This window comes from Balaenoptera physalus, assembly GCF_965194825.1.
Source record: "Balaenoptera physalus genome assembly, chromosome: X".
NCBI lineage: Eukaryota > Metazoa > Chordata > Mammalia > Artiodactyla > Balaenopteridae > Balaenoptera > Balaenoptera physalus.
The window spans coordinates 130,677,062-130,690,916 of record NC_138903.1 but is presented as its reverse complement, the minus strand read 5'-3'; the positions used below and the strand labels follow the sequence as shown (position 1 = coordinate 130,690,916).

At 55.7% G+C, this 13,855-nt stretch overlaps 1 protein-coding gene across 2 annotated transcripts; it reads right to left on the bottom strand.

Moving 5' to 3' along the window:
- Window positions 1-476: 476 nt before the first annotated feature.
- On the bottom strand, window positions 477-5,454 carry HMGB3 (high mobility group box 3). 2 transcript variants are annotated; one of them, XM_082444896.1, is made up of 5 exons: window positions 5,353-5,454; window positions 3,007-3,161; window positions 2,588-2,727; window positions 1,932-2,106; window positions 477-1,499 (listed from the first exon to the last, which is right to left on the bottom strand). In XM_082444896.1, exons 2-5 carry the CDS (start codon window positions 3,154-3,156, stop codon window positions 1,359-1,361), a joined length of 606 nt encoding a protein of 201 aa, XP_082301022.1. In that variant the 5' UTR covers window positions 3,157-3,161; window positions 5,353-5,454; the 3' UTR covers window positions 477-1,358. The 2 variants fall into 2 exon arrangements, with proteins under 2 accessions (XP_082301022.1, XP_082301023.1); XM_082444897.1 differs by lacking the exon at window positions 5,353-5,454 and adding an exon at window positions 5,137-5,254.
- Between the last annotated feature and the right edge of the window lie 8,401 nt (window positions 5,455-13,855).

Here is a 13,855-nt window from a genome sequence, read left to right as displayed (position 1 = left end):
TAATATTCTAGTATGAGTACTGGGGGGGGGGTAGGGGCAGGCGGTGAAAGGAAAAACAAAGCCCAAAAGATTTTTTTTTTTTTTTTGCTGTTCAGCAATGAATTTCACACCCACAACGTGGGGGGCAGAGTGGGAGACCAAAAACAAAAACATCCTACACAGTAGTCAGCCTTAATCCTAACCACCCACCTTCCCGAACCTCTGAAGGGTGCTAAATCTGGCAAGGGTGCTAAATCTGGCCTGTACCATGACCTTAGCTCCTATATTCAACAGCTCAGACTTCATCTTAATGCCTCTCAGACACTAACAAAATCATGCAGCAGCTTCAAGTAGCCCTCTTCCATCTCCCTCCTCAGGAGGCTGGCCACATTAAGTCAGTCATTTACCAGATTCACCAGGAGGCTAGTCACCAGATACCATGGAGTAGGTTGTCCTGCTAAAACTGCTGTGAGTCAGACATTTAGACTATCACAGAGCACGATTTTAAAAATGTAATACTGTTTATTTAACTTCAAAAACATTTCAGCATTCTAAACATACAAAAAAAAAATAACAGAACATTGCAGATCGCGTTTAGTACAGAAGGTTCTTGAACTTTCATCAATGCAGTGGCTCTTGGCTTTGCTGACAATGAAGAGTTCTATGGTTTGTTTAAAAAACAAACATTTTAAAACTATCACACTTCAACTAAAAAGGATCCAAAACACTTCTCATGCCAGCTGACCCCCCCCCTTTTCCACAGCTAAGAATGGCAGCGGGATGCTATGTCTCTATATACAGAAACAAGACAACCTGAAGCTAAATGGATGCCCACTGCAGTGTCCACAGGTCCAGCCCCACAGTGCACGCCCTGAGCTACGGCCCCTCCGGAAGGCATCGCTCCTACAGCCTCCACGCCAAGCAAGGAGCGTCAAGAGTGTGTCTCGGTTGCTTTGTTCTTTTTACAAACTATAGATATGTACAGTTGAGAACTCAGGATTCCTAGTCAACGACCATAGAGTTAACACACCACCTCACAAATTAAAAAACAAAAAGAAAATGCGAGAAACTTCTTTAAATGCCTTGTCACACCAACAGCAAAGTGCACAGAGTGAGGAGAACACGAGAGCCTTTTCATTTTAAAAATGTTTGGAAATATGTACAACTTTGATACAGTTTCCGGGTGCTCCAGACACCCATGGCCGCTTCATGTAAACCACTGACAATTGCTAGAGCACTCTGAGACTACGATATGATCATGATCCAACTGGGTAATTCAACCTAATGAGGGCAACAGACACGTCTCGGGCGAGAGGTGTGTCAATCACGGCGCTCCCTACTCTAAGGTATTCACAAGGAGACAGATCAACAGTTTTTTTTTATTCATCCTCCTCCTCCTCCTCCTCCTCCTCTTCTTCGTCCTCGTCGTCTTCATCTTCCACTTCCACCTTTTTCCGGGCAACTTTAGCAGGACCCTTGGCGCCATCAAACTTCCCTTTAGACTTATAGTCTGCGACATCCTGGAAGGAACAGGGACACATTCCCAATGAGCCAAGGGGAGAAGCCAGCCGTCCCCGCCCCAGAATAAGAAAACAAGGGAGGAAGACAGGGCTGCTCTTTCAAGTATTTGTTTCCAGATTCAAGTTGGGTTCTCAGCCATTCCAGTTGCGGATGAACGGGTGTTCAAGCACTCGCAAAGTCCCGTGAATAGCAGTATCAGACCCTATGCCCGGGGCATCCCACATGATCCAAGTTCGAGGCCTGCCTGAAAAGTTGCCCCAGACACAAACATGGGTCAGAAGCCAGACCACCAGCACACCAGGCTGATCTCGAGCGGAGACGGGTCCTGCAGCCTTCCACCCCCAGCCCAGCCCCAGCCAGGGCAGCTGACTGCTCACCCATCCAGGCTCCCAGGGGCCCCGGCCCGCGCACGGCGCGCTGATCCCCCTCACCTTCTCGTATTTCTCCTTCAGCTTCGCTGCCTTGTTGATGTATGGCTGCTTCTCGCTGTCACTTAAGTTATTCCACATCTCGCCCAGCTTCTTCGCCACGTCTCCAATAGAGATGCCAGGGTTTGTAGATTTGATCTTCGGGCGGAATTCAGAACAGAACAGGAAAAATCCAGACCTTGGAGGGGAGAATGGTATACATTAGATGAGAACCCACCAAAATGGGGGCTGAAGTCGAAATCCCGTGTTCCTGAATACACAAATTCCTACCACTACGACTCCTGCCAAGTGAAGAAATGTGTGATGCCATGCACAATGTTACAAAGTTGTAGGTACCAGAATGCTAAGACGCTTCAGAAATATATGGTGCTTTCTCAGTTCCTGGGAAGAGGGTAGAGAACACGCCTACGGACCGGACCCTGACACCCAGAACTGGGCTGTCTGCCTCCTTCCCAGTGGAAAGGCCGACAGCCAACCAGGCACACAGCTCACAAACACAGCCGTAACTCCGGACTTCCCTGGCCCTGCATTTCAAAGCTCAAAGTACAGAATGTTTTGCAGAGGTATCTCAACATTTTTTAGGTAAAGTTATCTTTTAAAAAATCTTTCAAGCAGAAGGAAAGCTCTTAACTGTTATACTGAATCCTATAGTCACTTACGGTGGCCTCTTGGGGGCATTCGGGTCCTTCTTCTTCTTGCCTCCCTTAGCTGGTCCGTAATCCTTCATTTCCCGATCATAGCGCACTTTATCTGCCTTTGCCATTTCATCAAATTTAGACTTCTCTTTCCCAGACATTGTCTGCAAAGAATAGGACCTGTTAAATTCCTCAATGCCGTGAGCACATACCTGTTCAGCTGTCCTGTAATTAAAGTGGCAGCTGCTATAATCACTTGCAAAAGGGTAAGACTTAAACCCTGGTAGAGTCTTCGAAAATAAAAGCACACATGCAAAGTTCTAAAGACAGGCAAGATGAGTCTAAGAGGAAGAAAACAGCCACCTGGGGCTACACTGAAGGTAAGTAAACACAAAGTGTGAAATCCAACTAGGACTGGCTTGAAAGACACAGAAGAAAAATACCTTCCACCTCTCAGAGCATTTCTTGGAAAATTCTGCAAAATTGACAGGGACCTCAGGGTTTTTCTTCTTATGTTCCTCTCTGCACGTCTGCACAAAGAAGGCATAAGCAGACATCTTGCCCTTTGGTTTCTTGGGATCACCTTTAGCCATCTTGACTGATGAAAGGAAGTGAGACAAAGAAAAACAAATACAATGAATATATACAAGATACACCAAAGGTGGCCATTTAGGAAGAACCCTCCTCCCCGCAGCTGCCACTAGCAGCTGAAGGCAGAGTGGGGAGGAAATCAGTTTCACTGTCGCATGTCATTTAACTTTTGACCAGCACGAAGTGCGCTGGTTTGCGAGTTACTTCTCTGAGAGAGATCAAGTTCTCCAAATGGAACCAACCCAAGTGGGGTGGCTCAGAGGTATATTCCGACTCAGAACTACTACGTTTTGAAAACTACAATCACATAATGGGAAGGGCACTGGGGAGGACACATTTGTAGAGGGTGCAGGTGGATGGCAGAAGCTTGAAACCAACGACTTAAGGCTAGCTGGTCATCTGTTTTACTATGTTAGAGACGAAAATACTGTCACCACTGCCAAACACAAGATCCAAGCAGGAGAACTGTAAACAGGGAACATTTGAAATTTCACTATTTTTGAAGCGTTCTGGCTTATAAAAATGGCTTTTACAAGAAGGGTGAGCTGGCAAGTGAGCAGCTATCCCTTGTACTACTAGTTCAAATCTGTCACTTCATCGTTACCTAAAGGGGGAGGGGAGACCAAAAGGGGTAGTCTTGCTCGTCGGTAAAGCGGAACGCATGTCCAGCCAGGAACACTTTCTCCAAAGTTTCCAAATAAAAATGCAGCTGTGGCGTGTCATCGTCCCTGTCCCACCCCCCTGCTTCCCGCCATCTTTTCCTTTTCCCACACCCAAGGTCATCACGCAAAACTAAAGCGCTCCCCTTCGCAGGGGCAGACCGAAAGGCTGAATTAGGGCCCCGCGGCGGCGGCATGGGTGCGGCGGGACGGGTCGCGGGGGGAACCCCGGGCCGGCCACGGGCAGCCAGGCTCGGCCCCGCGCTGGGTCACCGGGACACACATAATTCACCTTCCATTTTGTCAAAAGCTTCCTGATGAAAGAAAGTGCCCCTGAAATCCGCCGCTGCCACCCCCGGGGGGCGCACGGGGTCGGGGGTGGCGGCGGCGGCAGCGCGCCGGGGGCGCGGAGCCGGGCGGGCAACGGCGGCGGCGACGGTGGCGCCAGCCGTGCCTCCGAGCCCCGTTCGCTAAAATGGCTGATCCGCGCGCGGCCGGCGCAGGCGGCGGCGGCGAACAAAGCGGTCCGGGCCCCGCCGCCGCCGCCGCCGCCGCCGCCGCCGCCTGCTCGCCAGCCCCCACCCCGCCCCGCCCCGCCCGGGGCTGCGGAGGCCGCGGGCCGGAGCCCCCTCCCCCCCCGCCGGCGCGGGGCGCACTGCTCCGGATAACAAAGGCGCCCGTGCGGCCATGACGCTCGGCCGCGCCGGGGCCCGCGGCGGCGACCCCGGCTCTCCACGCCTCCGGCCGCAGGCCGCGAGCACCGGGGCCGAGCCCGGAGCCCGCCCGGGAACCGCCGCCGCCGCCCACCCCGCCCGCCCGCCGGTCCTCCGCTCGCCCGAGCCGAGCGCCGCGCCAGCCATGTTCGCGGCGGCGGCGGCGGCGCCCGGCGGGCAGGAGAGAAGCGGGGGGCGGCTGGCCCGTGCCCCCCCCCCACGGGCCGCCAGGCGCTCCCGCGACGGCCATGTTAACGCAGAAGCAGCAGTGCAGCCCGCGGGTCTGCGCGGCGCCCGCCGAGCCCGGGAGCGAAGTTTGCCTGCGCCGTAGCCCCCGGCGGGCAGCGGTCGCCCGCCCCCCGCGGAGTCCGTCCCGGGCCGGGGAGCACCGGCCCCCTTCCCCGGGCCGCCGCCCCGCGCCGGGACGCGCGCCACCCGAACCCGCAGCCGCCCCTCGGCTCGCGCCGCCGCAGCTGCCCGAACATCTGGCTTCAGGGGGCCTCGGTCCCTGGGCCGCTGCCCCGGGGGCGTCGGCCGAGGGTGGCTCCCCGGAGGGAGCCCAGCCCCGACAGCGGGGAGCTCAGCTTGAAGCACTGAAAAGTTGAAACACCTGAATTGCTCCTTCCTTCCCGCACCTAGCAAGAAAGGAGGCGAAGGGGGAGGGAAGGGCGCGGGGAGGAGAGGCAGGGGGCGGCGGCGGAGCGCGCTCGCGGCGGCGCGGGCCGGAAAGTTGTGCGGGCGCTGCTTCTGCTGCTGCGGCGGCGGCAGCGGCGGCGGCGGCGGCGGCGGCGGCGGCGGCAGCAGCGGCGGGCGGTGCGAAACGTACCTGTATTGTTCGCTAGTCTGGGCAGCGCAGGGCACGACGCGCGGCTCAGCGCTCCACAGCCTCGCGCTAGCTGCCTCCACGAGAGCCGCCTGATTGGCCAGCGGGCTCCGCCGTTTAAAACAGCCTCCTCGCCCGGCCATTGGCTGCGGGCCTCATGAATATTAAACAGGCGCGGGCGCCCATTGGGCGCGGCCGCTGGGATCATTCATTCAAACAGAACAACCCGCCGGCGCTGGCTGCAGAGGCAAAACAGAGGAATAATAATAATCTCGCTATCCCACCCCCCGCACCCCCCTCTTCGAACAGAGCTGGGATCTCAAAGGACTTTGGAGAGGTGGCCCCTCCATTCCCAGCGGCCTCGGCCTCTGGTGTCTGGAGGGCGAGGTCGAGCCCGGCTGCGCTGCTCTCTGCTCCCTCTGCGCTGCGGCCTGTGAGCCCCCAGCCCCGACCCCTGGCCCCCAGACAGCCCCCCCCGCCCCGGGACACCTCCAGGGATCAACCGCGAGGGTCGACGGTCCTCCACCTTCACCGAGTTCCGCCGTGACTCTGCCGCAGGGGCCTGGCGGCAGCTCTCTCTCGAATGCCCGGCGGAAGGCAGCTGCTCGCTCCCGAGACCTCTGGGTTTCGGCACTCGCACTCCCCTGCCCCGCCTGAAAAGCACCTGATTCTCCTCCCGCGGATCGCGCTCGACTAGACTCTTTCCACTAATTGCCAGAAAGTCAATTTGTGCTGCAATTGCGGAAACGGCGAGCTAGGTGGGCTAGAGGAGGAAACCGGAGTTTGGCAAAAGGAGAGCAATCGTGGGAAGTAGTAGTTTTGCGGGCGGGGAGTCCCCTCTCCACTGCCTCAGTTCAGGCCCGCGTTCCCTTTGCTCTTCTGACACACACTCTATTGAAGAATAAAAGTTCTTGGAATAAATGAATGAGATTTGACTTGGCCTTGGCTTTGTCACTGGGTGGTTTGGCCTTGAGCAAGTCAATTCTTTTGGGGGGCTTCAGGTAATGGTTTTCAAAATGCGTGTGTTGGAGGGGACAGTGTCACCTGTAAGGGATGTTGGGAAATGCTCCATGACTGGGATTTGCTGCTGGAATTTAATATAAGGACGGGATGGCCAGGGATGCCAAATGTCCTGCATTGTAAAGGAGAGTCACGCAGGAGGAAGAAATGTCCCTTTCCAAATGCTAGTATCAGCCCTGTTGAAAAATATATGAGAGCCCCCTTCCCTCTTGGAGATACCATGAGCATCCTGGAAAGAATGGAAGAAAAAAGGAAGGGGGAGAAAAAGGAGCACATTTCAAGGGTTGAAATTTAGAGAAAATAGTAGAAGAGGCATCATGAGTTTCTATCGAAGTTCACTTTCTAAAGCACTTTGGAAGGCCAAGATAGCCAGCTATTTATAATTCCCATAGTTAGAGATGAGACCCACCAAAAGATGAGTTTTCCAAATGCTGTTTCCAGAAACTGTAGCTGAGTTTGAGGTATGCAAGGGAGCTGACCTCACAAGACACCTACCTCCCCACCCCCACCCAGCTCTTGCCAACTCCTCTGAATGTCCTGGGCAAGTCTGAGCCCCTGCAGCTGGCACTGCTGGGCTTCCAACATTAGGGATCCAATTGAGACCAAAAGGCAAAGATAGTGGTCTTTTGACAAGAGCCACAGGTATCAAGTCAGTTTCCTAGGTCCCTAGTTTACAGACTCTGAGGAATGCAGACATCTTAAGTCTCCCTCGTCTAATCCCCTGCCCTGTTAGAGCCAGCTGAGCGGTTGCCTACCTTCTCCTTGCATACCTCCACTCACAGTGAGCTTACCACCTCCCTTCTGGGCTGTCTTTTCCGTCTGGGGCTATCTCTGAGCCCTGGGGTCACCATCCTACACACAGTCCAATCCCTTACCCTTCAGAGATTTCGCAGCAGGCCAAGTCTCTTCCTCAGGCGGACAGCTCCAGCTTCTTCCACCATCAGGTTCTCAGGGTCTGATCTGCCCAAGCCACTCCCCCCTCTTCTGTTTCTACCCTTCCCGGAGGGGAGCAGGGCCTCCACTTATGGTCTGACCACTGTACAGAGTGCCCTAGCCTCTCAATGTTGTCAGGCCTTTCTAGGCCAGAGATGGGAGTCAGGGTCTCAGGCAGGGCAGGGGTCTCCCTCTGGTCCAGCCACCGCCTGGTGTCCTGGCCACAGTGGGAAGCTGCCCTTAGAAGCTGGCAAGCACCAAGCTGGGGGAACCGGAGTGGTCAGCCTCAGAGCCCACGGGCACTACTTGGCGAGCCCTCGAGTGGTTGGTGAGGGTCACACTTACAAGCACAGGGAAGTCACAAGCAGCACGTGTGTACACACTCACACCCAGGCACACCCAGGGCATTCCCAGGGGCAGGAGTTTGAAAGCCAAGCCAGAGAAATAAGAGCCTCTCCCAGCCAGAAGAGAGCTTACAGTAAGTGGTGTCCAGACACCACCCTCAAGACCCCCTCTTCCCTACCCGCCGCCTCCGATTTCTGTGTATTTACTTCGAATGACGAAAGGCTTCCTCTTATTCTTCAAAGGAAGAATGTCTGCTCCCGAGAAAGCCACTCCTCTTATCATGTTGAAGCACTTGGCCTGAAGCTTTGACCTCTGGTCACCAACATCAGAACTTCACAGAAAGTGTCTATGACATCGCTGACCCGTGTCAGAGATCTGAAGGTTGTTGCCATGGTTCCCTGACCTGCCCCCAACAAACACACATATCACCCCAAGTCTCCATGTCTCCTGCAGGCCCAGTCTCCCCAGTTCCTCCGCCTATTCCGCATGAGCCTCAGTTGGGAGGCTCCTCACAGCCTAGGTTTCTCCTCAGCACGGCCTGTCTGTGGCAGCAGCTGGAGCGCAGGCGGTGCCTGGCAGGTCCCTACCTCAGCAGAAACTCTCTCATAACTCAATCCCATGTACACGTCTTGAATGTCTACTAATAAATAAATAACAGAAGGGAGATGGGGTGAAGCGGGGGTGGGACTGGAGGGCAGGGGCGAGGCAGTGGCTTTGGACTCTGTCACTGACTTCATGGTGGGCCTTCTGCCATGTCACCTCAGCTCTGCCAGCCTCAGTGTCATGTGTCAAAGGTGATTCGACCTGCCTTATCCACACCAGCCACAGTCCAGTCTGCTTGTGAGGGTGTGTGTGAAAGTGATCTGATTGTCACCTGTGAAAGGCCACCCAGGGCAGGGCTAAGAAACAGCCTGGAAGGGGAAAAAAGTGACAGAAAGTCAGGGATGCCCGGCCATGGCCTGGACTCAGGGCTTCCAAGGCAAGTTGCCTCTTCTGTCTGCAGCAAAGTTCGGTGCCCAGTGGCTTGGGGTCGCTCCAGCTGGTCAAGGCGCTGGAAAGCGCTTTAGCCACATCAGTCCCCTTTGAGGTCAGGTGCATCCACGCAGGGGAACCTCAAACAAGAATCCTGTAAGCCACTTTGCTGCCTGGAGATGTTAGGAAACCATTCAAAGGCAATAGGAAATATGACAGAGTGTGGTAAAGAGGTTTTCGATGCCTGTCAGTTCAAGACCCCCTTCCCCCCAAACTAAGAGGAATCTTCATCATTCAACAAAAATGAAACCCTGGTTCCTTAGACCTCACCCTCCCCCAACCCCACCCGAGGTCTCCATCTGAGCACCCAGGGCTTAAAGGTGACATCCCCGAGGCCCAACCAGGCCAGCCTCCTTTGAAGAATCAATGGAAACGCGCCAGGGTGGATTTCGGGAGCAGAGGTGGGGTCAGATTGTTGAATCATTTAAAATATGTTAAGGGCACTCGCTGTGAAGATCCCACAGTGAGCACAGCCTTTCACTAGCCATCTGGGAGCCTTTGTAAATTCCAGTCTTCACAGGTAGGGAGTCTTTAACTGCTGGCTTCCAGGCCTTCCCAGGGCCCTTGCCCCACTCTGCTCACTCCCAGGGGATCCGGGGCCTCCCCTGGCGCCTCCACCTCACCTTCCCTCTGCTCTTGGGTGGGAGTTACATTCCAACTGGACTCTTATCCCGAAGAGAGGAAAGTGTTTTCCTAGCGAGGCTCTCCGGCGCGCTTCTAATGGGATGGTAGAGCAGTAGAGGCGCCTCGGAAGCCCACTAGCCCAGCCTCCTCCTGCCACAGAGGGCCCCGCAGGAGTCAGTGGCTGAGCAGGGGCTGGAAGACTGGTCTCTTGACCCTTAGTGTCACGCCTGTGTTACTCTTTTTTATTTTTGGCCGCGCCTTGGGGCTTGTGGGATCTCAGTTCCCCGATCAGGGAGCAGGGATTGAACCTGGGCCCTTGGCAGTGAGAGCGTGGAATCCTAACTACTGGACCACCAGGGAAATCCCACGCTTGTCTTACTCTTGGTAGCTCAGCTCCACTGTGGGTGCAACAGCCGTTGGCGAGGTGGCAGTGGCAGCCAGCGCCCTCAAGAAGAAGGGGTTCCAGGTGGGGAACAGATGGGAGGGCGGGGCCGGCCTGTGCCACCTCGCCCGCCCCCAAGGCCATGGGTCAGGCCGCTGGGAAGGGAGTGCGGGAGCCTGTGCTCTTTAACATGACGTGGCCGCACCAGCACCTCCAGGCCTGCCGGCCCCCCTTTCACATTGACTGAAAGTGAGAAGTGGGGCAACGACCGAAGGATTTCCTCCACGATACTGCCCACACTGCTGCCCTGTGGGCACACGGTCCTCATCCACGCAAGCCCATCCCGAGTCAAGGACGTGCCAGGCAGGCCAGGGTTCCTGGGGAAGATGAAGATGAAATGAAGGGTCCCTGCTCTCCCAGGCACCCAGTCCTGGGAGAGCTGTGATGGGGGAAGGGCGGGGAGGGGAGGAGACACTCAGCGGGGTCACCTCCGCTGACCCAGCCCGTTCCGGGAACAGCCGTGCCCTGTCAGGCCTTGAAGACTTTACCCACTGCTGGGTGACTGGGTCTAGACGGCCTCACCCCAGACCCCCTCCCACCTAGAGCACAGCGCCGGATTCTCAGAGCCGCCCCGGGTTTCTGACCACCTGATACCGCAGGCCCTTCTGTGACCGCCCAAGTGATGCAAAGGCCCGGCTCTGACTCACTGAGCAGCCAATGGGCCAGCATGCCCCTCTTTGGGAAACGGTACAAACTGTTTCTCCTCACTTGAACCAAAGGGATTCCTGCGGTGGGGAGGGGGAGAGCTGAAGATTGCCACTTTTGAAAACGGGATAGAAGTCGCTGCTTTTAAAATGCTCCTCATGCCCTCTTTCTGGGCCTAAGTTTCCCGTCATGAGAAGGAGGGGCAGCGGCTGGTCCCTGGCATCTCTTAGGGCATCATCGTTCTTAGGATGGCTGATGGGGCTTCACAAAGAGAATGATTCTCCTATCTTCACCCACCCTGCCCCTCCCCCAAAACCAAAAAGAACCTGAAATGTGGCCTTGCAAAGGCCCTCCCTATGCCCAGTCCTCTGGGAAAAGGGCTTTAGAAACAGGCCCAGTGGCCAGTGATAGAACCTGACTCTGCCAAGGATGACACTTGTCATCAGCATACATGTCATCTGCCCCAGCAGCTTCAGTCTGTCTCTGCACAGCGGCCGGAGGCAAGTTGCTAAGTCAAACCCTGTCCTTCCTCTGTTCAGGACCCTCGGACCTTTACCCTGTCCCTTCAGGGTACAGCTCAAGTCACTCCCCCTCACCACACTCACCTCTGATTCCACCTCTCAAGTCTCTCCTCACCCTGCCCCCACCTCACTTGGGAAAGGCCACCCCAGGCCCTTGGCACATGCTCTTCCCTCTGCCTGGGACGATCTTCCCGCTTATATCTGCAAGGCTCTTGCCCTCACCTCCTTTAGATCTTTGCTCCAATGTCACCTTCCCTGACTACCCTATTGAAAACCGAAAGCTGCAATTCCGCATCCCCTGCCTCCCTTCCCCCTGCTTTATTTACCCACATACACTTACCACGAGCTGGTGAGCTCACTCACTGTACCTTTACATTTGTCTTGCTGATTGTCAGTCTCCCCACCGGACAGTGAGCCCCATGAGAGCAGAGACTTGTGTCTGCTCTGTTCTCTGCCATCTCCCCAGCGTGTAGCACAGAGCGGGGACTCCATTCAGATTTGTTAACAATGAGTTTTCCATCGACCTTGACCACTTACACTCTTAAGGCAGCGTCCCCACCCTCAGGCAACTTGCAATCTAGAGAGAGCAGACACACCAACAGCAGTAAACGGGTTGAGGATGAAATAAATGCCAGCAAAATAGGACAAGCGAAGGCCAGAGGAAGGTGGAGCGGGTCTGAGAATGCTTTCTGAGCACAGCAGGTCACTTTGAGCCTGGCATCCAGGGTTAGTGAGGGTTCCACGGGCTGAGACGGAGCAAGTTACCACAGGCCGTGGGGAAAGCAGGACCTGTGAACGGAGGTGTGAAAGTGTGCACTGAACTGGCGTGAGGACTCGAAAGCTACAGTGGCCAGGGAACGGGGCAGTAAGAGCCGCTCTGGAGACACAGAGGTTGTCCTGGCAGACGCCGTAGGTTTTTACAGGCTCCGGAGAATGGGCAGCCATGGCAGAATTCTGAGCAGGTGGTGACCGAATCAGAGCTCCATCTGAGAAAGCTCTCCCCTGTCGCTGCGGGGGGATGGACCAGAGGGGGCTAGAGGCTGGTGTGGGCCTGGATTTGAGACCTTGGCAGTGAGGGTGGGGAAAGTAGCCGGATCTGTGACCTGCCCACCTCCCAGCCAGAGCCAGCGTGATCTTTTTCCAAATTGTAAATCTGGCTGTCACGTGAGCCCTCCGTGGCCTCTCCTCCCCACTTCTGCAGACCAGAGCACATGCTGCGTGCTTCTGCAACCTCTTCCCCACCCTCTGCTCCCTAACCCCAACTCGCCTTCACTCTTTTTAAAAAAATATTTATTTATTTGGCTGCAGGATCTCCGTTGCGGCCCACGGGTTCTCTAGTGCGCAGGCTCTGGAGCGCTCGGGCCGTGGGATCTTAGTTCCCCGACCAGGGATTGGACCTGCGTCCCCTGCACTGGAAGGCGGATTCTTAACCACTGGACCACCAGGGAAGGCCCCCTTCGCTCTTAATGCCAGTTCCCTCCGCAGGCCGTCCTCTCTCCCATCCCTGGGAGTGTGTGCTTACTTGCTGTTCCTGCTGCCTTGGACCCCCTCCCCTTTCTGCTCCTAAGCAAGTGCTGCCACCCGTGAGACCTCAGCCCAGTCCCCAGCCAGTGAGGGGACATCCCCTGCCCACACTTTCCTTGCTTCCGTCTGGTCTCCTTTGTGGCATGCCTCACAAATGTCATTTGGCCACTCTTTAGGCGATTGCTTGTTGAATGTCTGTCTCAATTGGGCTTCTGCCCAACGAGCACATGGCTGGGGACCCAGGAGACACTCAGAGAAATACTAGATGAATGAGCAAAGGCCTGAGAAAGCAAAGGCATGCCTGTGTTATCCGATGCTGGTGTGGAGGGCACGCCCTCTCAGAAGGAGGCGGCGGCCCTCTCTGATTGGGGGTAGAGGTGATGAGAAAACTAGAGGACCAGTGCCAATTCCGCAAAGGACTTCACTCAGCCAAGCAGGGGAGTTGCATGTATCTGCCCCACTCGTAGAAGACAGCCCAAGGCAGGCCCCTTTGGCTGCCCGGTACCCAGGGCAGTGCTGTGGGACCGCAGGGAGGGTGGGGACTCCCATTCTTTGTTTCTCAGCCCCGGAGTCCTGCGGTGGATTTGCAGCATTCACTAGGGCTCTGGCTCACAGAGGGAGCTCCCAAGTCCGAATAGCACCACGGAGCATTGAGGTCAGGCGTGTGGGAAAGAGCAGGGCCACATGCCAGCCGTGCAACTCGGGCAAGCAACCTCGGCTCTCCGTCCCTCAGTGTCTCCATTTGCAAAATTGAGAGTAGTAATGGTACCCACATCATAAGTTGTTGTGGGATCCTATGAAGCGCTCAGTGCGATGTCTCACTCGAGAAGGGTTCACGGTTCTAATGGTCGCCTTGGATCTCACTCTGAGCTCTTCAGACAACGCAGAGGAGTAGCAGTCAGAGGACAGCCCAAACATAGGCGGCACAAGCCTGAACCATATTTGTCCACAGCCAAGAAACCGTTGTCTATGCTGGGAATTGCATCTTCCTTAGCAAATCAACTCTCTCTGGGCTGTCTGCGACCTGAACTATAGGATCAAGGCAAACTGGGCCAGTGCATCTGAATGCACACGCCTACACCCGCCCTCACGCCCACACCAGTCCTACACAACAAACATTTGTCCTCTAAATACCTAGTGGGTTCCTGGTCCTGAATTCCTGGCACCTGAGCGGGGAGTGGGGAGGGGCCAGAACCCTAGCAAGGGGGCAGGTAGGACATGGTACTGTAATCGCCAGGTTCAGAGCAAGGACTGAGCTCCTCATCTCCCAACGGCCCCGCCTCCACAGTCTGGCACAGAGTCTAGGCTCAGCCGGCCAGTGTTTGCTGAGAGGGAGAGTTTTGTCCAAGGTAGAACTAATGTGCATTTGTGAAATGGACATTCTGAGTAATTGACAAGGGCCAACCTCACTGTTGCATTC

Bases quoted from the DNA above. Each gene is read 5' to 3' on its own strand.
- HMGB3 (XM_082444896.1), bottom strand. From the start codon at position 3,156: ATGGCTAAAGGTGATCCCAAGAAACCAAAGGGCAAGATGTCTGCTTAT. The intron at 2,107-2,587 runs GTAAGTGACTAT...CTCCCCTCCAAG, and splicing joins AATGCCCCCAAGAGGCCACC to GTCTGGATTTTTCCTGTTCT. The intron at 1,500-1,931 runs GTGAGGGGGATC...TGTTCCTTCCAG, and splicing joins TGAAGGAGAAATACGAGAAG to GATGTCGCAGACTATAAGTC.